At 34.9% G+C, this 25,395-nt stretch overlaps 1 protein-coding gene across 8 annotated transcripts in view; it reads left to right on the top strand.

Moving 5' to 3' along the window:
* SCAF8 (SR-related CTD associated factor 8) overlaps positions 1–25,395 on the top strand; it is a 193,540-nt gene that overhangs the window by 36,212 nt on the left and 131,933 nt on the right. For 7 of the 8 annotated variants that reach the window (XR_004421939.1, XM_033096149.1, XM_033096156.1 and 4 more), the window contains 7 exons: positions 1,626–1,670; positions 12,040–12,201; positions 14,375–14,528; positions 15,409–15,539; positions 18,412–18,588; positions 19,653–19,732; positions 21,442–21,559. Coding sequence is in view for 7 of the 8 variants with exons in the window: in XM_033096149.1 (XP_032952040.1) it covers positions 1,626–1,670; positions 12,040–12,201; positions 14,375–14,528; positions 15,409–15,539; positions 18,412–18,588; positions 19,653–19,732; positions 21,442–21,559 (867 nt within the window). In the remaining variant the exon portion in view is untranslated. The remainder of the gene's footprint in view (positions 1–1,625; positions 1,671–12,039; positions 12,202–14,374; positions 14,529–15,408; positions 15,540–18,411; positions 18,589–19,652; positions 19,733–21,441; positions 21,560–25,395) is intronic. The other variant, XM_033096169.1, reaches the window with a different exon arrangement.

Genomic DNA, 25,395 nt, shown 5'->3' on the forward strand with positions numbered 1-25,395 from the left:
TTTTTTTATTATCAGCATTTAGAGAATGGATTATTTTCATGAGTGCTTGTTAACATTGGACACTGTCAACAAAACCTCATGGAGAACTTGTGGAAGAAGGCCTATGTGAATTAATAAACTTTGAATTAAAGTTTAGTAAGCATTTTTACTCTTACATGTTAATACATAAAATAACTACTTTGTTTCCCCAAAAATAAGACCTAGCTGGACAATCAGCTCTAATGCGTCTTTTGGGGCAAAAATTAATACAAGACCCAGTATTATTATATTATATTTATATTTATATTTATATTATATTATATTATATTATATTATATTATATTATATTACACCTGGTCTAATAATAAAATAAGACCAGGTCTTATATTAATTTTTGCTCCAAAAGACGCATTAGAGCTGATTGTCCGGCTAGGTCTTATTTCGGGGAAACATGATAGGAGCAAGAAGCACTGTCAAGATGTTTTCAGAAAATTATTACTTAATAAATATCACTTACTGAGTAATTATTTAATATTTTGTATATTGATTTTAAATGTCTATAGGCACCTACATATAAAGTGCCTAATAACTTTTAAGTAGTTGTTTTAGCTTTTTTACTTTAGTAATTTAAACTGTTGAGTAAACTTAGTTTCTAGGAAGGAAATTTTAGTCAAGCTTAAACTTGCTATAGATTTTCATTTGTTAATGATGAGTAATGTGGTTTTCCTTTATTTTTGATTTTATAAATATTGAATTTTATGATGCAGTTCACCTCAATGTTCTTGTCTCTTTAGCCTAGGGATATCTCATAAAAGTATAATTTGTGAGATCATAAGTATATATAGAAGCACAATTCAAGTTAGTTCTTTAAACAGAAATATGCTAATTATACAATTGCCATGGAGATTTTACAATTTATTAAGCACAACTTCTAGAAACTTTTTGTTTAATCTCTAATTTGCATTTTCTTTCATTTTCAGGTTTATTCATAGTGTTGGTTATAAAACTTAAAAGTTTCTCGTAATTGATAATATCCTATTAACTAATTTTTAATCTGTGTGCTTCACGTATGCTGATTCATTTTGGCAGATCCATTAGAACCTTATACATCCTATATTTAATTATATATACTTGCAGTTTCGGTTTCTGGGAGAAGCAGGAGATAATGAAGTTGAAAACAACTCCCTGGCGTACATTCACTAATGCTATTTGTTGACAGTTATTTGATTTTTCTACTACCCTAATTTAGTGAAAAAATGGTACTATAGGAAATCTTTTCCTTCCATGAAAGTAAGAATATGCATCTGCCAGTGTGCTTGCCACAAGTATTTTGCTGTCAGCCTAACTATTTGTGAAAATAAGCTTTCATAACGACTGGGCTAGAATTCTGTATCTGTGTTGACGTAACACACTTTAGAAACACAGACCATATATACCTACTTCCAGGATCCCTTTACTAATTAGATATCATAGAGCTAGTTGCTTATGAAGGTGAGTGACATGAATGGTTGTCTCAAAATTCATGGTTAAAATACATTGTTTTGATAGACCTTTGAAACTGTATTAAAGCAAACCCTGTGTTTAGCAAGAAAATCCTAATCTAATCAAATAGATTTTAAAACCATACTTCATTTTTTTTCTTTTAGTTCTATAAACATGTGGTACAGAGTGTTGAGAAATTCATTCAGAAAGTAAGTATATAATTTTCCATACATACACTAAATGTACTATAATGATAGATTAACACCCTGTGCTATTCTTTTTAAATCACTGTTTGGATGGACGGTTCAGAGTGATTCCATTTATTAGGTTGGTGCCAAAAGTAATTACGGTTTAAAAGCTTAAAAATAATTGCAAAATCTGCAATTACTTTTGTACCAACCTAATATTTTATTTTCGAATTAAGTAAAATGAAAGTGCCCTTTGGTTAATTTTAAAAATAATAGTGGTCACGTAGATGTTTTTGTTAATTTGCATTGCCACAGCGAGCATCTGTCCCTTGGAAAAAATGGTGTCAATATGATTTTTTTAATGAAATTACAAATTCGTTGCCTTTTATAGCTTTTAAAGAAATTCTCATTTGTCACATCCAGCTGAATGCCAAGAGAGCAGCTCTCCGTGTAGATAAGGTGTGGGGGAAATATTGCTACCAGCTACTCCTCTTCTGTCGATTTTTTTCTCATCCATTAGGGTATTATACATCTCGACACATTATATAGACCTGAAGTTCTATTTTCCAGGGTAAGCAGAGGGAGATGAGGTTGAAAGCCGCCGTCTTGCGCACAGTTAGTAATGCTTTTTGTCATCTGGGTCTGGTGACTAGATCATAGTTCTTTGCTCTCTTCTTTGTGATCCATGTCCTATTGGTGCCACAGTTTAGGGCAAGAGTACATAGACCTAAAACTTAACAAAGTGATACTATAGAAAATCTGTGTTGTAATTGAATTTAGTTTTTCCATTCTGCCCATGTTCATGTGGCTAAGTGAAAGCAGAACCAGTTTTGAGAATCAGGTAAAATGGCATTAAGGATTCAGCGAGGTTGCAATGTTTCTTGAACAAAAATAGTTGATTGGGAGAAGGGTGAATGGATCAAAGTGAGATTCCTGTCACTAACTAGCTAGGGAACTTAGAGTCAGTCAGTTAACCTTTATATAATTCTGTTTTTCCCTTTAAAGTTTTGTTATCTCAATACAAAGTATGAGTGAAACATACTTTGAGATGAACCACTAATGAATTAAGGCTAAGACACAGGGTAGTGTTTTAGGTAAACCAAAGTATAAAATAAAAATGCTGGTGGTTGGAAAATTTCATTGTTGTAAGGCTTTTAAAAGTTTTTTAAAAGGTTCGAATGTCGGGAGAAGTGCTTCTTAAACTTTTTTTTTTTTTTTTTTTAAGATTTTATTGTGGAAGGGGAATAGGACTTTATTGGGGAACAGTGTGTACTTCCAGGGCTTTTTCCAAGTCAAGTTGTTGCTCCCTCAACCCCAGCCGTGGAGGGTGCAGCTCAGCTCCAGGTCCAGTCGCTGTTGTCAGCCACAGGGGGCGCAGCCCACCATCCCCTGCGGGAGTCGAACCGGCATCCTTGTGGTCGAGAGCCCACTGGCCCATGTGGGAATCGAACCGGCAGCCTTCGGTGTTAGGAGCACGGAGCTCCAACAGCCTGAGCCACCGGGCCGGCCCCACTTCTTAAACTTTTTTGTATGGAGGAATTACCTAGGGATCTTGTTAAAATGCAGATTCTGATTCACTAATGTAGGGTGGGGCTGAGAGTTCCAATTTCTAACTGTTCCTAGATAATGCCTTTGCTTTTAGTTCAGAAGCCACAATTTGAGTAGTCGTGATTTAAAGGATAAATATGAATTTATGAATAAATGTTTTTTGATGATTTGATTTGGAGCAAGGGCACTTTTAATAAGGTATTTCAGAATCTTAGGAAGACCTTGGGTGAGTACAGTAATCTGTATTGTGAGGTAATTGTAGAGTCAGTCTGAAGAAGCAAGTCAGTATCTGGGGGAAAATGTTTTTTTCCTGACGTGAAGGAATTTAATCTTTATAGGACACTGCAAGATATGAAATTCCACATAGAAATAAGAAACCTATTGAGAAACTTTGTACAGTATGTACAATTTAGAATTGTTCAAGTGTAGTTTGTAAAAAGTGCTACAATTACAAGCCACATTTAAAAAGTTGTTAGTAGAGAAACAGTAAGACAAACTTATACCCAGTGTAGTACACAGCACACAAATTTGTGCCTCAGCTGTACAATCTAAATGACAAAGGTCACAGGAGAGCCATCCAGAACTTACAAGTACAATCTTCAGAGGTAGTTTCTGGCCCAACATTTTGATCCTCTTCCTCTGCAGAGAAATACTTCTCAGTCGATCTTAAGGAAGCTTTGTATACAGACTCATTTTCATACTTTTGTAGAGCTTCAGTTTTGTCCAGACTTCCACGTTGTTTAGTCATCATGCTAATTTTCTCAGCTTTACCTAGTTTGCCAGCAGCCTGAAAGACGTTGGAAATGGCATCCAGAATGATTTTGGTATCTTTTGCAGTTAAGGGATTCATCAACACTTGTTACGCCACCGCGAATGAGGTGTACAATCTGTTCAACTGTTCCACCATTTGTGTAGTGGGGTCACAGCCTACACCCCTTTCTTTTGTGTCTTAAAGTTTCACCTTAGAGAGAACACCAAAGAGGCATGACATTTCCTAGTCAATGTCTAGGGGAAAATTTACATGGTTTTGCCCCCTGCCCCTGTATGAATCAGCGATTCAGCAGGGGGTTAATGTAATGGTAAATTAAGTTGCATATTTTTAATTAAACTGTCTATTTTGAGGTAATTGTAGATTTGCGTTTAATCAATAGTAGATTATGGTAGGGGTGGCCTGTTAGCTGAGTTGGTTAGAGCGTGGTGCTAATACTGTGTTTCCCCAAAAATAAGACCTATCCAGATCATCAGCTCTAATGCGTCTTTTGGAGCAAAAATTAATATATGACCAGATCTTATTTTAATATAAGACCCGGTGTAATATAATATATGATATGATATATGATACCCAGTCTTATTTTAATATAATACAAGACCTGGTCTAATGTAATGGAATATATAATACCTGGTCTTATATAATATAATACCCAGTCTTATTTTAATATAAGACCGGGTCTTATACAATATAAGACCCGGTCTTATATTAATTTTTGCTCCAAAAGACGCATTAGAGCTGATGGTCCAGCTAGGTCTTATTTTCAGGGAAACACGGTAACACCAAGGTTACTGGTTTGAACCCCACATGGGCCACTGTGAGTTGCGCCCTCCTTAAAAAAAAAAAAATTACATATATATATATATATACACACATATGTATATATACATATATACACATATAAATAAATAAATAAAAATAGATTGTAGTAGTACAGAGAAATCTCATACTCTTCACCCAATTCCCCGCAATGGTCACATCTGTTATAACTGCAGTATAGTATCAGCTAGGACATTGACACAGTCCACTAACCTTATTCAGGTTTTCACCACTTTTACATGCACTATCTGTACTTAGTCCTGTGCAATTTAATCACATGTATTGATTCATATAATGGCACCATAGTCGTGATACAGAACATCATTCAGGGTCCATCATTTTTCCTTGTTTGTGTTGCCACACTCAGCTCTCCTCCCCACCGTCCCCAACATCTGGCAGTGACTAAGCTGTGTTCTCTAGCTCCATGATATTGCCATTTCAAGAATGTTATATAAATGTAGTCTTTTGAAATGGGCTTGCTTTGCTCAGTAATTTCCTTGATATCCATCTAAATTGTGCATGTGTATCAATAGTTCCTTTATGTTGCTGAGCAGTATTCCATGGTCTGCGTGTACCACTGTTGGCCTAACCATTCACCCATTCATCCGAGTTGTTTCCGTTTGGGAGGCTGTTATGAATAAAGCTGCTGGGAACATTCATGTTCAGATTTTTACATGAAAGTAAGTTTTCATTTCTCTGGGATAGGAAGTGCACGTTTCGTTTTACAGGGAATTGCCAGATTCTTTTCCAGATTGGCTGTACCATTTTACATTCCCACCAGCAATTTTTCCACATTCGTGCCATCATTTGGTGGTTTTTATTTTAGCTATTCTAATAAATGGGTAGTGATTATCTCATTGTGGTTTTAATTTGCATTTCCCTAATGGCTGGTGATGTTGAACATGTTTTCACTTATTTGCCATTTTCAGTGAATTTTTTTTTAATATTTTTCCCCATTTTCTAATTGGATAGTTTGATTGTTTTACTGTTGAGTTTTGAGAGTTCTTCATATATTCTAGGTGTAAGTCTTGTGTCAAATATATATGGTCTGCAAATACTGTTTTCTCATTTGTAGCTTGTCTTTTCATTCTCTCTCGGTTTTTAGAGGACTTCAGTAAGTTTATTTGAGCCGTCTTTTCATTCTCTTAATGCAAGGTCTTTTGCAGAACAAAGATTTTTAGTTCATGAGGTTCCAGATTGTGTATATATATATATTTAATACCAGAGGAAACTTTTTTTCCTCCTTCCTATTCTTACTGGAAGTTTAATATGGTGGAGGAGCACAGATAAAACACAAGTAAATGGGGAGTGCAGGGTTGTAGGGAAACTGAAGCCCACACCACCTGCTTTGTTTTCTGCTCCATCACCCCAAGGCACTTGAACACTGTGAAACCCACTTTGTAAAACCACTGGATTAGGACATGGTTAATAGTGGGAAATACTGTTTTAACAAATTTAGAAGAAAGTTTGTTGTGCACATTATATATAGTCAAATAAGAAATCGAAGAAGATTTGAAGTATTATTTAATGAGAGTAAACTTGTAATTTAGGGTATCATCCACCTCCGAACACTACAGATTATTCAGTTTCTCTCTACTTTCCTTCACCACCATGAACAAATAGTGCAAGGAAGGGAGGAGTGTTGCTGCAGTTGGTAATGTATTATCTGGAATTCTGTGGCTTAGCTATGAAAGATTAACGGATGGATGATGATAAATTAACAACATAAGATGATTTCCTGTGGGCCAGGAAAACTACTGGGCCTCTCGTGTGGGGTACACTCACATTTGGGTGCTTGGGCACAGACAGTTTGAAAGGAGTAAATATCCAGATTCTCACTTTCCTTGTGTACTTTTTACTAAAATTCCTTTGCCATGGGATATTTTAGTTCAATTGTTTGTCATCCACATCCCTTAAATTTGCATTTCAAATATATCTTGAGTTTATCAGTTGTCGTTAATCATTAAGATGAGAGAAATTTTTGCCTGTTGTGTTTTATTTAAGAAGTCAAGGATGTTTATATAAATGTTTCTTTTTATTGTGAAATATATGGACACATATACAGAAAAGTGCAGAAAACACGTATAGCAAAATTTTTCTAAAGGGAAGATCTGTGTAACTACCACTCACTTGAAGGAACAGAGCTTTGGCTAAAGCCCCCCAGATCCACAGTGCCTCTTTCTGGTCATCTCTCTCTCTCTCAGGGAGGTCACAGTCTGACTTCTGTGTAACCCTGTCCTTGCTGGTACAGTAGTACTCTACAACCCTGAATTCGTAAACAGCAGTGTGACCTGCCTTTTAATTGTATGTAAATGGAATCCTATACTGCGTATTCTTTTATGTACTGTTCTTTTACTCAATATCGTGTTTAGGAGTCATTCCTGTTGTGTGTAGCAACATTCGTTTCTTTTCATTTTACACACACACACACACACACGCACACACGAGTATGTATATATTCCGTTATGTGAATAAACAGCTTATCCATCCTGTTGACTGTGTATATGTTTTCGAGTTTTTGGAATTATGACCAATACTGCTGGCCCATTCTTACATACGTATCCTGTACAGCTTGCATTTCTGTTGGGGTGGAATTGCTGGGTTGTAGGATATGCATTTCTTCAACTTGGCTAACTAATACCAAATTAATTTCAAAATGGTTGTTCTAATCCACACTGTCACTTATGTGTGAGTTTATGTTGCTCCCATCTTTACCAACACTTGATATTTTTAGACTTAAATTTTTTAAAAAAGATTCTATACTAATATCAGCTTTACTCAAGTAGTTAAATTCCAACCAGCATTGAAACTTGTTTACCAAGATGTTTTTTAGACTCTTAATAGAATAAATTTCTATAGTCATGGAGCAAAATGTACTCTGGTACCAAAACTAAAAAGTAGTAGGTTGCTTTATAACTACTATTACTTTTCTTCAGATTCGGTATATCACGTCTAGCTCAACATCAGATATTTTACTAAGCTGTGTATTAAACTTGCAGTTTAACTTCGTTTCATCAGGGACTGGGATAATTTTTCTTGCTTGTCGTCTCCCTTCTTCCATGGTTGTGTAATGACATTCTGTTGGCGGGGAACGTAGTCACCCTCCTTCTCTTGCTTCCGCACTATTGTGACCAGGTTCTGTGAGTGTGAAGAGGAGAGCAGTTAGTGATTCCCCATTGCCCCCTTCTGGCTTAGGTGTTGTGGAAATAGAGTTGCTATTGTGGACATTTCTGAGATCCCACACTTTTCGGGAAAATTTGAATCATCAGAAGTCTTGAAAATGACATAGAAGTAGTATGTGTGCCATTTAAAAGAAAGTACTAGATCTGTCCATTTTTTTTGTAGTTTTAAGTTATGTAGTTTAATGCTATTTCCTTAAGAAATACTGTGTAGGTTGGTTCAAAGTTAGCAGTAAAGATCTTTTGGGATCAATTAGGAATGTTACATATGTTTAATTCTTGTTAAACCTTACTTCCCAATCTGTATGCCTTTTATTCATGTCTCACTGCATTACCAGGACTTCTGGTGTCATGTTGAAGAGCATGGTGAGAGGGGCATCCATAGCTGTTGTCATGCCTACCTGATCTCAGTGAGGGGGCATCTGTACCTGTTGTCATGCCTACCTGATCTCAGTGAGGGGGCATCTGTACCTGTTGTCATGCCTACCTGATCTCAGTGAGGGGGCATCTGTACCTGTTGTCATGCCTACCTGATCTCAGTGAGAGGGGCATCTGTACCTGTTGTCATGCCTACCTGATCTCAGTGAGGGGGCATCTGTACCTGTTGTCATGCCTACCTGATCTCAGTGAGAGGGGCATCTGTACCTGTTGTCACGCCTACCTGATCTCAGTGAGGGGGCATCTGTACCTGTTGTCACGCCTACCTGATCTCAGTGAGGGGGCATCTGTACCTGTTGTCACGCCTACCTGATCTCAGTGAGAGGGGCATCTGTACCTGTTGTCATGCCTACCTGATCTCAGTGAGGGGGCATCTGTACCGGTTGTCACGCCTACCTGATCTCAGTGAGGGGGCATCTGTACCTGTTGTCACGCCTACCTGATCTCAGTGAGAGGGGCATCTGTACCTGTTGTCATGCCTACCTGATCTCAGTGAGGGGGCATCTGTAACTGTTGTCACGCCTACCTGATCTCAGTGAGAGGGGCATCTGTACCTGTTGTCATGCCTACCTGATCTCAGTGAGGGGGCATCTGTACCTGTTGTCATGCCTACCTGATACAGTGGGAAAACTTCTAGTTTATCACTGCCAAGAATGATGTCAGTTTTAAGTTTTTTTATAGAGCCCGTACCTCTGGACCGTGAACTTCACATGTGCTTTTCTTTTTTTTTTTAAATCCCCCTTTGGTGAAACAGGATGGCTGGAGTGGGCTGGAGTTGGATATTTACCTTCCCCGTGTCGATTAGGCTCTGGTTACACTCCAGCGGGTCAGGTTCAGGTTAAGTAGTTTGTCCGGAGATCAGACCATGTTAAGAACAGAACACTGCTGCTGGCTGTCTTAAAATGATTCCTTTTCCCCTACTGTGCCAGAAGCATGAGAGGATTTTTCTACAGCATTCACGGTGAGAGCTCCTGGGGTGTGTATCAGGTACGACTGTCCTGGGACAGCCCTCTGCTGACATGCTGCTGGCGGCAGCGTTCAGTGCTTTGCAGGGGCAGCCACATCTTCCTGTTTCTACCATTCCAGCTTTGTTTTCTTTAATACCAGCTTTTAGTAGCTGAAACTGGCAGCACAAATTCTAGTAATAGAGTCATTACATAAAGTGTGCTCGTATATTGCAAAGTATGTGGTCCAATTCACCTAGAGGATCTTCTTGTCAGAAATCTGACTCATGATGGTATGTAGATAATAACTTGGGTAACATTAGAATAAAAATCACGCAAACATGTTTAAAGGTGCATTCTGTTAATGTTATTGCCTCCTCCCACCCCCACAAAGGGTTACTTCTTTGTAGCACAAGACAATGGAAATTACTAAACTAGTACCTAGTTTGAAGATTAAGTAGCTGAAAATTTAATGAAGTAGCTTTTTAAAAAAATATTTCAAAGAGTAAAAAAAATACCTCATGCCATTGGAAAGTCGTAAGAATTCTTATTTTCAGTACTGGTAGAACATGAGGAGGAAATTGAGGAAACATTTCAGGTTTTTTGGTCTTAATTCTCCCTAGTTTCTAGTTGGTGACTTATCCAACTTTAGCAAATAATTGTTTTAAAACATTGAATTATACTAACAATTTTTTTTTTTTTCCGTTTTATGTGGCCAAAATGCCTAATCTATCAGTGAAGGCAGTTCGGTCCCACAACATCTTAATATGTAGTTCGTCTAAAGATATTGTGGAAATGTTTTTTTCTTAGGCCTTATAGCTAAAACTGCTCCTGTATTTCTGAAGCTTGGTAATCTTCAGAAAGGCTCATTTATTGTATGGTCCACTCATGATTCTTCTGTATCGTGAGCTTATAATCCAAGTTTCTTTTTAAATAAATCAAGAAAAGGTGTATTTGTTGTTTTTTTTTTAAACTCGGTGCATTATTTACTTTCTATCCAGTATTAATTTTTAAAGCTCTTACCAGCAACTTATAAATTACATCCTGCTTTCCTCTCAAGATAATAATTTATATAAAATAATACATTATACATCAGATTGGGAAGATAAAAATGCCAGTAAGTCAGCTAATAAATAATTATTAACCACCTGTGTGTGGCATTAGGAAATAGATAATGTTTACCAAAGTGGATGTCCTGCTTTTCGTTACATTTTAAAAGTTTTCTGCTCTTCTCTGACATGTATGGTTTGACTGGCTAGGTACATATTTCTTTGAATGTAGGGTAGTCAAAGGAAAAGAGCGTTGGCCAGATAATGTGAACTGAAGGACACATATGCTAGATTTTGGGGAATTTGAGGGAAAACTAACTATTTCAGACTTTGAAAAATGATAATTTTAAACAGCAAGTATTTCTGAATCTTGTAGATTAAACCTAAAACTTTAAAATCCAAACAGTAACATTATTGCCCTTTTATGTAATACTTCAAGTACTTAACAGCCAGAATCTTGTGGTAGGTACTTGTGAATTGGTGCTAAAGGTCCCTTCATTTTTTTAACAATAAAGACCGTAAAGAAGGATTTTAAAAAGGACTTGAAGTAACATATGAAATACCATGTTTTTTGCAGTGAAATCACTCATTGTCTCGGCTAAAAATCTGATTAGAAACGTGTATGTGTATTCCAGGTGGATTGAAGATACTTTTCTCACTGGTACTCAGGTTTCCAAGAAGAGTTTCTGAAGAACACAGTTTTGATTTAGTGCTGTATATGATTTCCAGGAAATAACTTTGGGTGAAATGCTTTCTAATTAGACCCAAAAGTTGAACCTGCTTTTTGCAGCGGTGATTCTACTTTAGTCAGCATATGTTTGCGAAGCAGGTTTTCTTATGCTTTTGGATGTGGAGACAAACCAGGAGCGGTGAGCTTGTTAGAAACATGATTCTTCACCAGCTAGGCTGGCAGAGCTTGTGGCAGGAACGCAGGAGACATTGATGTTCCCCACTTTGAGTCGTGGATGAGAAAGTTGAGAAACGTTTATCATTGGGTAGCTAAAAAATGTTTTCATAGGCTGGATTCCGAGAGTCAAAACTCTAATGTCTCATCTTTCTTACATCTGTGATATGGAGAAAAGTTTTGGAACTTTGGGCTCAGTGTATCTAGAATGTTACAATTTGCAGTTTGTTTTTGTTCCAACATTACTACAGAAACCCTTTAATTATGTGTTTCAGATGAAGTGTAATACACCTTGGCAATGCTTTCTCTAGAGTTCGTTCCTGAATTTGCTTCCATGTGGCTTTGCAAAATCATTAAACAGAATTTTTAATGATAACAGTTCCTTGTTTGTCTTTTTTTTGGTCAGTTCAGGACAGTTATTCAGTCCTGTTTTAGAACTTAGGTGATTGGCAGTTGAAATGAGTGTGTAGAGTAGCCAAAGTAGATTCTGTTTTTTTGGGGGGTGGGGTGAGGCGGGGCAGGGTTACTGTTAATGCTGCATTTTGTGCCAAATTCCCTAAGTAGGTTCTTTAAAATGCCATTCCAGACAAAGATGGTGTGGAATAGTCAATGTCTGAATACTTGTTACCTCAACATGAAGAGTGTTTTTGTGTTTGTGTAGGATTTATGATGATTTTTGTCTATCAGGAATTTTACCTTCTTATTTCTTTCCCTTCCCACTTTTGTTTTTTTTTTATCAGTGTAAACCAGAATACAAGGTACCTGGACTTTATGTTATTGATTCCATTGTACGACAATCTCGACATCAGTTTGGTCAAGAAAAGGATGTGTTTGCACCCAGATTTAGTAATAACATCATTAGCACTTTCCAGAATTTATATCGTTGCCCTGGGGATGACAAGGTAGGCTGTTTTAAATAGATACATTACCCTTTTGGTCTTAAAACTCTTTAGATTATCTTAATTTATGATTTTATGTTATCCTTTACTCTTAGTTATTCCTGATTTGAATCTTTGCTTGTTACACTATCCATGTTCCTTTTTGTTCTTAGAATCTTCTTAAGCAGTGTGGAAAGATGTTGATTTTGCTACTTTTTAATTTATTGAAGCAGTTAGTGTTAAAGTAACTTGCTATGGTAAGCTTTTGGTATTATACTAACAGTTGTTGTATTCACACACACGACCAATTCAGAATTTTAAATATTTGACCTCGTTTACCTATTTAGTGTCTGTAAAAAATGGATTTGCCAAGCAATTAATAGAAAATAACTAAATGCATATCAGAATTCTTTTATGGTAGAGTTTTATTACTGCTAAAAACCACACCACAGTGTCTGCTAGATCTGAATGAATAAATATTCTTTACCACATAAAAAGGAGGCTTTAGATCCTGAAAGAGAATAAAAAGGGGTTGTTTATCTTTATGTGTGCTCAAAAATATTAGAAGTTTACTTATTTTGGGTGCTGATTTGGAAATTTAGTGTGCTCTTCTGACAGAGTTGATTATAATACTGATTATGTAAGAAACAGTAAGAATAGATGAAGACTAATGGTTGCTTTTAGGAAGAACCACAAAACTTAAAAGCATACCACACATCTTTTACTTCATCTTGAGTACAGCAAGATTGGGTAGTTTTTATTTTTAATAATTAAAAATGTTATTATGGAGATAAATTATTGTATCATTCTTTGTAAACTATTCTTGGATATACTTCTTGAGATAGAAGGGTTTTTTTTTTTTAATTACTTTGGTATTTTGATAATTCTGTGCAGGCAAAAGAATTTTAAGAGACCTGTTGTAATTGATTCTTAAAATAGATACCTTAGAATCCCACCTAAAATAACTCATTTAAAATTTTACGTATACATTTTTTAAAGTAAGTTAAACACTTTGATTTAGAAATTTCATTAGTTTGTACTTGGATTTCCATCACTTACTATGAACAAATCAGTGTTAAGTTTGTAGACTTCATAATAATAGTGTTTCTCAGGGAGTTTAAGATAATGGATTTTTTTTAACCACAGTAGGAAAGATTACATTGATATCATTGATATACTGTAATATCAATCATAAACTAGAAGCATTATCTGTTTGTATGTAGAATGATACATAGAATGATACCTTTCAGAGACTGGCTATTTTTGAAGTACAGGATGAGTGTCTTGGGAACTGGAAGATTTTTTTCTATAAAGCAAAAGACTAAGGTACTTTCTAAGTGCTCACGTCTTAGAAAGGAGAGTCAAATCAGAAGGTATGAAGCATTTCTTTGTGTAATTTTCTTATGCTTCATTTGAAGTACAAAAATTTGCATGTTAATGTAGTTTGGATGTAGTTTGAAAATTCATCAGTATAATATTGTAAGGGATTTAAAGGTGAACCAGATCTTCATTCTTAAAATTGCTTATTATACTATTATAAACTATGTACATTTAACAGAAGTTAATACTTAATTTCAGCCTATCATTTAAATTATTTTCCTAATGAAGTAAGTAATGTTACAGTAGTCAGTAACTAATACTTAGTGTTGTTTATATAACTTTTATATGCTGATAAGTTGTGAAAGAAAGTTTAGTTAACTACTTGATGTGAGGAAATAACCTGCCCCTGTCCTTAGTTTTAAAATGAAAGTTTTAAAAACTCATGTAAGATAAGGACTCTTTCTTGATGTTACTTATTTGTTTAAAAGATAAACAAAGTTAACAATTCACTGTAAATATCACTTAAGTGCTGTGGTGATTCCTGACCTGCCTCAGCAGCCTTAACGCAGTTTCCTAGCCAACCGTGACCATGATCTCATCAGGCTTCATTCACGTGGAAGCTGAAACCTAGTTGCCATCTCCGCCTTCTGTTAAATGTAGTTTTCATTTACCTTGTACATCTGTCAAAATGACCATTTTTTTTTCAAATGTGAGTTAGTGTTAGCAAATGCAAAATTATAGAAACATAATTTCAGGGATGGAAAGCACTGGAGAAGTAGTTTAGTCCTTCCCACCCACTGCCCAACTAGTTGCTATTTGACTGTGCTAACATTTGGAAATCAAAAAAATAAAATGTCCTTTTTCTTTATTCCTCTAGAGTAAAATAGTGAGAGTATTAAACTTGTGGCAGAAGAATAATGTATTTAAGAGTGAGATTATTCAGCCTCTTTTGGATATGGCAGCAGGGATCCCTCCTCCAGTTGTCACGCCTGTCCTGGCCAGTGCTACTGCTGCTATGAGCAATACCCCAGGTACGTTGCTTTGATCTAGAGTTCTTTTCCGAATATTCTGCTCAGACTTTTCAGGTGATTATTCATATGTAAAATAACAGTTTGGCTGCAGGAGAATTTGTCTAGCAGTAGTTAATTGAAAGGGAAAGTAATTTGAAGGAAAAATAAAATCAGATATTATATTTGTATGTAATTCTTTTCTAAAAATTAGGGAGCCGAATTGTTTTAATCCCTAGAAACATAAATATAATGAACTTTGGGGAATAGATGTGTTGGTTAGGTTTTTTTCTGATTTAGGCTGTCTGTAATCTTTAAAACTTGTATGCAAATCAGTTCACAGTATACCACAGAAACTCAGTATTTATAAGGAACCCTGAAAAACTTATTTAATGGCGTCACAAATACTTTAGTACTAATCTTAAAATCATTTTTTGAGGTATTTAAATGAAATTCATAATTTTTTATCATCATCCAAGAATTACATTTGTTAACATTTTGGTATATATTTATTTTATGGTTTGTGTGTGTGCGCGCATGTGTGCACAAATTCTTGAAGAAAAATAGTTTTATATTGCACATACTACTTTACAGTTTTTCATTGAAGGTTGTATTTTGAATATTTCGTTTCACAATTGAATTTACTTTTGTAGTAAGATTTTAAATGACTGCTAAGTATTGTAGGCTCCTTTAAAGTAGTAGCGTGGTTAACTGAAGACAAGAGTGGGTAATCTTTTTGGTACTTTATTTTAACCTACTTAATTCTGTAATGATTTTTCAATATGGAGACAATAAAAATATTTATTTAAATTTGTACATATTTTATGAAAGTGACAGCAAATCTTTCTACCTTTTCAAGCCTTATTTATTATGTATTTATTGGGTGTGATGTCGTTTTTAAAAGGAACTCCTGTGACACCTGTTACTCCAGCCACTGTGGTCCAAGGTTTACCTGATCCGTGGGTTTCCCAGATAGCAAATACTGATACGCTCACAGCTGTAGCTCAGATCCTGCAAAGTCCTCAAGGCCAGCAGGTGAGCAGCATTTTTGGTTATGCTGACAATGATTTGGAACTTACTGTATTTTCCTAATGTATTATTTCATAATATACCACCTAAAGAATATGTGTTTTTATTTTGTTAAAATAGTATCACACTATATATAGTATTGTGTAACTTGATTTTTTCATTTAGTAATGCATCCTGAACACTTTTATGTTATTATAGAATGTTTCAGAAAAAGTTAATTTTTCACCAAAATATTAATTTAGTGCACATAGTTTCTGCCAAACATTATTGTTGCTCTGGTAATGAGACAGGGAGGTCTTCTATTAAGAGATGTCTTCTTATGTTACAGGAGACAGACAATAAAAAAGTGAAAAACATTATTTAGATAGTGATATGTGACTTAAAACAGTAAATCTTTAGAGTGCCTAACTATGTCTGAGGGATGGGGTCATAATTAGAGAGGGTAGCCATGAGAGTGTGTCTCTGAGAAGTGGCGTTTGCATTGAGACTTGAAATGGCAGATGTGTGAGCATAGCCCATCCTTAGCATCTCTCTTTTTTTAAACCTGTCCTTTAAAGACCAAATTAATTGTGATCTGTAAGTAAACTTCCTGAACTTACCCACATATTCACAGGGTTTCAACTAGGGTTTCCAGGCAGGAATTCCCGCCTGTTCTCAGGAATTTTTTTTCAGTTTTCTGTTCCCGAATCCCGAGAAAAGTTGGTCGACAAATAGGGAAAATCGGCTCCTTGAACCCAGGTGGTTGGTATCGCCTGTCACTTTGTGGAAACGATTCATCATGGAGAACAGAAAACAGTTTATATTTCGGGATTCGGGAACGGGCAAGCAAAAAAATTCCTGAGAACCAGCGGGAATTCCCACCTAGAAACCCTAGTTGCAACCACCTGTAAGGTTTTGTTTAAATGTCACCCCAGTGAGGCCTTCGAAGAGTGATTTAAAACTGCAAACTCGGCCTTGCATCTCTTTATGCTCCTTTTCTCTATCACCTGCCTTAGTTCCTTCCTTAGCACTTACTACCTTCTGTTCCGTTACATAATTTACTTATTTTATTCTCTGTCTCTTCCCATTGGAATGTATGCTATACAAGGGCAAGGATTTTTGTCAGTTTTGTTCACTGCTGTATCTCCAGTTTCTATGTTATAGCAGGTGTTCAATACATTTTTTGTAGAATGAATGACTAATGTATAGAGGCATAACAATATTGGGAATATAAAAGATATTTTAGAGTTGAGTTGTCTGGAGAATAAGGTGGTCTGTGCATATAAGTTATTAGTTACAAAGTTGAAATGGCAGACTTAAGTCTGGGACCTGGGTTTCAAAACACATAAATGATTTTGAGAAATAAAGTCTTGATATGCTAAGCAGTGGGGAATTACCAGAGATTTTTATGTTGATGCCCATCACATGAACCGAGCAATACTTTAATGGATGGGAGAGGAGAAAGGTCTGGAGATAGAAGTATCTTTGTTTTGTTAACAGTGATACTGGAAGGGAAGTAATGAATATGTAAAAAATGGTGTTATAGTCTCTAAAAAGGACAGTGTCAAAAAAAAGTGGGACCATTCTAGATTTTAAAAATGTAAAAACCAATTCAATTATAGTCAAAATACTTCTATATTTTTGGGACAGTTGGTAAAGTGAATTGATAATACGTAAAATTTTCGAATTATTAATTTTATTTTGTGATGATATTTTGAAAATAATTCCTAAAACAAATATTCTCATTTTTAAAAATACCCATTAAAATAAATACTTTTGGCAGGAGAAGGGATTTTCTAGAAGAAATAGTACACAGAGAGTGAAGAAAACATAGTAATTGATAGAATATGAAGTCAGAGTAGAGGAAAAAGGATGCTGCAGTGGTTTGAACCTGGAGACTGAAAGAGTAACTGTGCTCTTGGGCAAAATGGGGGTGTCAGAAGGGGCGTAAAGGAGAGACATGGCATTTCCTTCCTTCTTCCTTCTTTTCCTCCTCTTTTCCTTTCCTTCCCCTTCCCTTTATTTCCTTCCCTCCCTCCCTCCATCTTGTCTGTTCTGCAGCTTCCTCACTGCAGTAACTCAATGGTCATACATTTTTATATTATTTTTATTTTCTTTGCTATTACATTAGTAGTCTAGTAAATGTTTATTTGATGGTTAAATGACTTGTTTGTTACAAAAAGTACAAATGTCTTGTTTAGCAATAGTTTTCCTATTTTTATTTTTCTATTCTAAACTGATAATTTTCAGATTTAATTTGGGTTTAGGTAGTGATTAGAAAAATATTAATTCTAGGATGTACTCAGGATTTATGCTTAACCATGAAATATCTTCAGAATCTTACTATCGTTTCTGTTTTTTAAGAGGCTGGATGAATGGGGGAACAGGAGTTGCTTTAAACTCCTATTGACACTGTTCAACTTTAATTTCTTTAGTTTCAGACTCTGCTCCAAAGGACAGTTTTCTTTGCTTTTCCTGCTTTCAGGAAACGTGTTTTCAGATAGCAAATCTGAAAAATTAGCAGAAGCAGTTGTTGTGTTCAGTGCTTGTTACAAAGATTAAGTTAATTCTTTGAAGAAGGGATGAAAAGCTTAGTGAAAAAAAATGAGTCTGCTTGTGATGAATTCTTTATCTGGTTATCATTGTACAACCACTTTATTTTTTTAAATAATTCTGTGACTTTCTAGAAGCCAGACAAACTTGTTAAGGAATGTACTATATATGGAACACAAGGTCTTTTTTTAAAAAAAAAATTAGCTGTTGTTTTGAGTTAGTTTATATTTTTTCCCGATCTCCAAAGACTAGAATGAATTTTATTGACTAAAAGTTTTAGGTAGGTGTTCTTGTAGGTAAAACCCAGCACCTGTTTGTATTCATTTTCCTTTTTTTTCCCTTCCAGTTTCAGCAGTTAATACAGACTTTGCAGATACAACAGCAGAAGCCTCAGCCTTCCATCCTGCAGGCCCTGGATGCTGGGCTTGTTGTTCAGTTGCAGGCGCTGACGGCTCAGCTGACCGCTGCGGCTGCCGCAGCCAGCACCCTCAACCCCTTAGAGCAGGGAGTGTCCTTTAACAAGGTAGACGTTGACACATCAGCTCTGTCCTATATCGGTTAGGGAATTCTAAGTCTGTAAATTACATTTTATCGTAGAACTATTTTAATATCCACTGTACTATAGTACGGCATCCTAAGTTTTACAAAAGGTCCAAACTTCGGAAAGAAATTAAGTGATTTTTTAATTCCACTTGAAACATTTAGAATATTTGCTTTTGACTAAAGATAAAGATTTACGGGTCAGTAAAATTGTTTATTCACCATTGGGGCAAATGATTGTTTTCTGAATTTTTAAATTTCCTTTTTGGATGTTACAAATATATTAATTACGGTTCTATGTTCTATAATTTTAACCTGCTAAAATTGAAATTGTTCAGTGTGTTAAGTTCAAAAAACAACTCTACAAGTTGTCACTGTTCTACAATATTTTGATAAGTTGAGACCTAACTATAAAGTATAATGTTTTTAAAGGTGAATATCTTTTTTGTGTAGTTTCATTGTATGGTACCCTCAGTATTCTTGTCAATTATGGGAATATTAAAATACCTCATACATGTTCTCCATATTTTTATTTCTGCTACGGTTATTTTCATAGGAAAATACAGTATTTATTTATTAGATTTTTTTTTTTAATCCAGCAGATTCCAAGTATAACTTTGACTAAATAGCTAGACCACATAAAGAGCCTTTAAATTTACCATTTAGGAAACAGTGGAAAATTCTCAGAAAACTATACTAGTTCTAGCTGTTATTTAATCAACCTTTATTGCCATTGGCAAGTCACTTAATTATTTTAATTCTAATATTCTCTTTTGTAAAGTTAGAGTATTAGTATTAATCCTGTGTGTGTCATGATTTGTTTTGTTACATAAGGCAATGTATGTGAAAATAAAGAAAAGTAAAGATCCACTCAAATAAAATGCTTTATTTCATATAGTATAACATAAAATTGTATGAAACATTTTCATATTAAGTGATAGAGATAAATTAGTGGATGGCATGACCTTTAAAATAGCATTTGTAACATATTTGTGAGAAGCACTTTTTAATTTGTCTATTTCTCTTTTTTTTTCCTTCCCCACTTAGAAGTTGATGGATAGGTTTGATTTTGGGGAAGATTCTGAGCATAGTGAAGAACCCAAAAAGGAAATTCCAACTTCTCAACTGTAAGAATTGCTATGTTTTTCCTTATAACCATAATTTTTTTCTGTTATTTTTATAAACATTGGATGGGATGTTGCAATCTGAACTACTAAGTATACTTTGAATAAGTTGGGTTATTATTTCAGGCTGTTTTGCCCTAACATTATAGAAAAATGGTAGGGTTGCTGTCTTGTTGCCTCGTTATATTATTTTGACTCTCAGATCTTTGTAAATAGTTGGGCTGTGTCAAAAGTATAGGAAAGTTGATAAATGTTGATAAATCTAGTTGTGATATTTTCTCTGTATTAGGCTTTAAATTATTTAACTCACTTGTAAGAATATTTGAAATAATAGTAAATAAGCTTGCTTCTGTTGCCAGTGGCCACTTCTAGGAAGTATATCAAATAGGGACTTTGGTTTTTAAAGAAATAGATTGTGTGTTTTTATTTAGATCAGTTACTTATTTTTTTTTCCAAAAAAATTGTGCAGAGCCCTAGGTTCTATAAAAAGGACCAGTAGGGAGTAGATTGTTGGAGAGGGGAGGTGCAGTATGTGGAAAGTGGGAGAAGGGAAGAGGGATGATGAGAATGGGGAAAGCCTCTGAGAATCTTGCTTCAAACAGAAGTTAATAGTTTTATATATTGGGATAATATGTTTAAAAATTATTTATATAATGTATAAACATACAAATAAATCCTTTTGATAAAGAGATTCTAGTTGAAAAAATTAAAAACTAATATTTTAATTATGAATTATAAAGTTAGAAGCAGCGTCTGAGATCATGTAGATCAGTGTCCTGAACAATATAAGAATCTTCTATAACAGTTCTAATGGTATTTATCCAAGGTGTTAATTAATGCCTTCCATTAGGAGAAGTTGAGTAATTGTTACTGCTGTATGTTATTTTGTTACCGAATCTTGTTTGATTTGCTGTCTACACACATATCTGTTTTGCTTTCTGAAGCAAGGAAACAAATATGCTCCATTATCTTTTGAGACATAGCCCTTCAGTTTTTGAAGATAGGTATCATTCTTCCCCTTAGGTTTATTTGCTCCAGATGACGTACTCTTTTTTTCAACTATTTCAAGACTTCTCACCATCCTGATTGTCCCTTTTGGGATGCCCTCTTTTTTGTTCATGTCTTACCTTGTGGCACCCAGAATTCCAGGTGTATTCCAGGTGTGAATTTCCCAGAGTATAGTTAAATTATTTCCTCTTCTCTAAACATTGTTTCTGTTAACATACCTAATAATGTGAATGCTTTTCAATGGAAGCAGATTAATTTTATGAGTTGATGGTCAATTATAATTGTACATTTCATATGTTATTATTGATAGAACATTTCTCCCACTATCTCATAGTTAGAGAAGTTAAAGTGACAATGTTTAAATACTTTTTAACGGTTTTTATAAGTGTTTTACTGAGCTTTTCTTAAAGTGTTCTAATGTAAAAAGTACTAATTTATTTGTATTTAATAATATGAGATAGTATCAGATCCTCATCAGAGTATTTCTAACACGTCCTATTGAAACACTATTGGAGAATATATTTCTGTTTTAACATATTAATGTTCTGAGGTTTTCCGTTTTCTTTGTTAATATTTCAGCAGTAAACATTGTAGTAAAGTATGCTTCATTTATTTGGAATTTGGGGAGGTTTGGATACTCAGTTTTATTTTCATATTATCTTTACTGGATTTTAAAATAGATTTCCACTTGTTTTTCCTTTTAGTTCTCATGTTTCGGAATCTGTGAACAATTCCATTTTTCATCAGATAGCAGAACAACTACAGCAGCAAAACCTTGAACATCTCAGACAGCAACTCCTGGAACAGCAACAGCCTCAAAAGGTTTAGAACTCTATCTTACGGTCTTTAGAGTTATTGCTGTCTGTATGCTAGGAATCAGTGTGTCACAAGTGTGGTCGTTTTTCTTCAGCTATTTCTTACTAGGACAATCAGTATTTCCAGGAGCTTTACACTTTTTCTACAGTAAAAATGTGCTCTAGCAACTTACGAATTGGTTGAGAACATTGTAGAATTTAATTTCAGTATACTGGAAGTGTAGAACAGAAGACAGATGGCATTTCACTATTACAATTTGAAACGTCATGTGCTCTCCTCTCCACTCAGTTTCCTGTCAAGAAAGCTCATGGTGGTGACTGCTGTTGTTGATGGTGATGATGACAAAATAGATTAGCTGCCTTTACTTAGGCTGTTACCACGGGGCAGGAACTTTTAGGCATGCTTACATTTATGCTTATGAGGTAGGCCTTTTGACTCCCATTTTACACCCCAGGAAGTTGAAGTTCGGTGAAGTGAAATATCTAATGCAACAGTATACAGCTGATGTATATTGGTAGTCTAGATGTATATCGTTAGCTAAGAATTTTTAATCTCTTCTAAAGGATAACATCCCATGGAGTTGTAAGAATTTTATTAATTTCAGGGCTGAGCAAATGTGAAGAAAAATCTCACCATAGAATTGATCAAATATGTCAACTTGCAATGACAGGTCTAAATCCATTATAAATCCTGTTTTTGCTCTATATGAGAAGTACTTATAGAAGTAAACTGCTTAGCATATACATGTTTGGAAATATCCCCACTCACACTTCTTCCTAATACTCAAAACTCTTTGGCGTAAATGAATGTAACACAATATCACAAACATTTTAAAATAGGGATTGCTAGACAAATGATACACACGGAGACGAACAGAAAAGCAAGACCTCACGTAACCGATTCTTTATGGAGCGACGTTCGTGTGAACACAAGGTAGAATTCTAGATTCTGTAACAGGTACGAGTGAGAGACCGGGAATGTGGAAGAGGGAAGAGTTACTTTAGGTCAAAAGGGTAGTGAACCTTAGACACTACTGGGCTCTGAAGTTGTCCTTTTAATGCAAATAGTAAATGTGAAATTAGTATTAATGATATTTGCTAGGTTGGAACTTGTACCTGGAAATTATGGAATGGAATTCCATACCTTATTTTGAAGAAATAATTCTGATAGCAGTGATTGGAGTAGATGCGGTATTTCATGTCGGGCAAATATGTTTCTGCTTGAGAATTCAGGAACTTGGAAGATGGAGCCCAATGAAGAACGTGGATGTTGTTTAAAGAACAATATAAGTTGTTGTTCAAGGAAAAGAAACAAGTTGTCAGTGATACAATAAAAAATCTCAGAGCTATTCAGAGGCGAGTGGTAGTGATGACAGAACTTATCCAAACAGCAGATTTGTTCGTGTGTAAATGTGATACTTTTGAATTGCTTTAGTTCCAGTTTTACTTCACAAGGGTTAGTAGAGGCAATAAAATCAAGGTAGTACTGTTGACCAGCTTATAATTAACACCAGGTTATTGAAGTGAAAAGTGAAAGTTAATAGAAACTTGAGACGAGTGATTCTGTCCTAAGAATCTCAGTCCCCTTCCCCTCAAATGAAAACACCTCTTGGCATCGTTAATTGCTCTATACATTATCTCCAAAATTTTAGAAGATAACTCATTAAGACCCGTTTGGAAGGAGTAGATGTTCTTTAAAGCTTTGTTGTTCAAAAATGAGTGATGAAGAAAAGGGAGTGGTGAAGAAAAACAACTTTTCTAGTGCATAAGGTGGATAGTGTTTAAAATAAATTTAGAATTGGAGAATATATTAACAGTAACAGTTAAATTTAATAAATTGTGTAGTTGGCTCTACAAATCCAATTGCCTTAGTATATTTAAGATAGGGTGAAATATACAGAAAAATTAAGCATTTTTATTTACCAGTAAGTTCAGTATGGCTGCCTAGAAGTTGTTACAGAATAGAATTGCTAGTGCCTCTCTAAACATTGCAGCCCTAACCACATCTGCATACTTGTTGAGGTCTAGTATCCCTGACAATAGGAAGATAAGCGTGTCATAAGGGGAATGATTTCTGTTGTCTTGAGGAAGTTGGAGTTCTTGGTTATGATAATTGTTTTATCAGGATATTCAAAAGATGTCAGGTGAGCTATAGCTCAAAATGAAGTGCTGCTGATGAAAATGGTAAGACTAATAAAAAGGGCTTTAAAAAGAATGTTAAGAAATAAAAGATTATAGAAGATTCAGCCACTTAATGAAGAGCTGCCAGTGGCCTGTTAGAAATATGTAACTTATTTTGCTTAAGTAATTTTTTTATATAGGAGAATATAATGGAAAGAGTAGAATTGAACATGATAAAACCTAAAATGGGTGATGTATTAAGAGCCTTGAGTTGCATTAAATGAGTTGATGTCTCTAGGCTCAAATAAATTGCATTTCAGGGTACTGAGGTGGTAGATTTATTACAATCATAAATCAAGAAAATGCTGTAGGCAAAGGATAGCATGTGTGGATTTTAGTAAGGCCTTCGACTAAGTTTGCCCTGTCACAGAGAAAAACAGAGGAAGGGGGATTTATAAATGATCAAAATGTGGCACTTAATGAGTGTTAATGCAACCTTGAAAGACATCTCTGCTAGCTGCTATTATCCTTGTCTTCTGTTTTTATTGATGCTGTGCATGAGGACATCGTTGAAGAAACGAGATGTATACTAGAATGTATACTAAGGACATATACCAGTATATAAGGAAAAAAAAAATCATAGTCACTGGGTCCAGTGGATGGAGCCTTTTAAAAAATATTTTCATGTCATCTTACAAATAATTTACAGAAGTCAGACTAAAGGGATAGGGGAAAAAACTTTTAAGAATTTTAATATAATTGAAATGTAGCAAACCTTTCTATTTCAATTTAATTCAAATGTCACATCTTCTTAGCAAAACAAAAAGTCCAGATTCTTGTCGCAAAAATACAAAATGGAGTCCTTGTTGAATGACAGATTGGATGAAAATATTCTATTTTTGTCCTTAAGAGATACATTTTTCTCTCAGTTGAGTTTGAGAAATACATCTTAGGATATGTTCATCTGAAAACTCAGTCTAATATTTCACGTAAATGTTCAATTTCACCATCATCACTGAAGTCTAGAATGAGGCTATTTCTTTGCATTCATCTTCTACTTTGTCTAATAATTGTGAAATGTGTTCCTCTGTATTATGTCATTATGGACAGAAAATGAGAAATTAAATATATAACCATATTCCAAGGAAAGCTAAAAGCAGACTACAAAGATGGTGTCTCCAAGCTTATTTATACCTTCTTGAAATATAATGCAATATTTTTGGTACTGTAGTTAAAACTGAATGGTGATTTATTTCACTATTGAAACACACTTCTCAACAATTGTAATGCTTTTTATTTTTCTTATTATTTGAGTCTTTTTTGACAATGGGGTATAATTGATGAGCAACAATGGAATAATTCTTAGGTTGATGAAATAGCAGAACATTTCAATATACTGTGTTTCCCCGAAAATTACACCGGATCTTGTATGAATTTTTGCTCCAAAAGACACACTAGGGAGTATTTTCAGGGAATGTCTTATTTTTTCATGTACAACAATCTACATTTATTCAAATACAGTCATGTCATCTCCTTCTGGAACATCGTCTTAACTTACTAAATGTGTCCGTCTGGCTGACTGTCTTAATTGGGGCTTATTTTTGGTCTTATTTTCGAGGAAACACAGTATAGGAAAATCAGCCCTATACCTAAGATTCCATAACTTATCTTAGGTATACATTTTAGTGGACTTTTTAAAGTTCAGAAATTTTCTCTGTGTTC

This window comes from Rhinolophus ferrumequinum, chromosome 3 (genome assembly GCF_004115265.2).
Source record: "Rhinolophus ferrumequinum isolate MPI-CBG mRhiFer1 chromosome 3, mRhiFer1_v1.p, whole genome shotgun sequence".
Taxonomy (NCBI): domain Eukaryota; kingdom Metazoa; phylum Chordata; class Mammalia; order Chiroptera; family Rhinolophidae; genus Rhinolophus; species Rhinolophus ferrumequinum.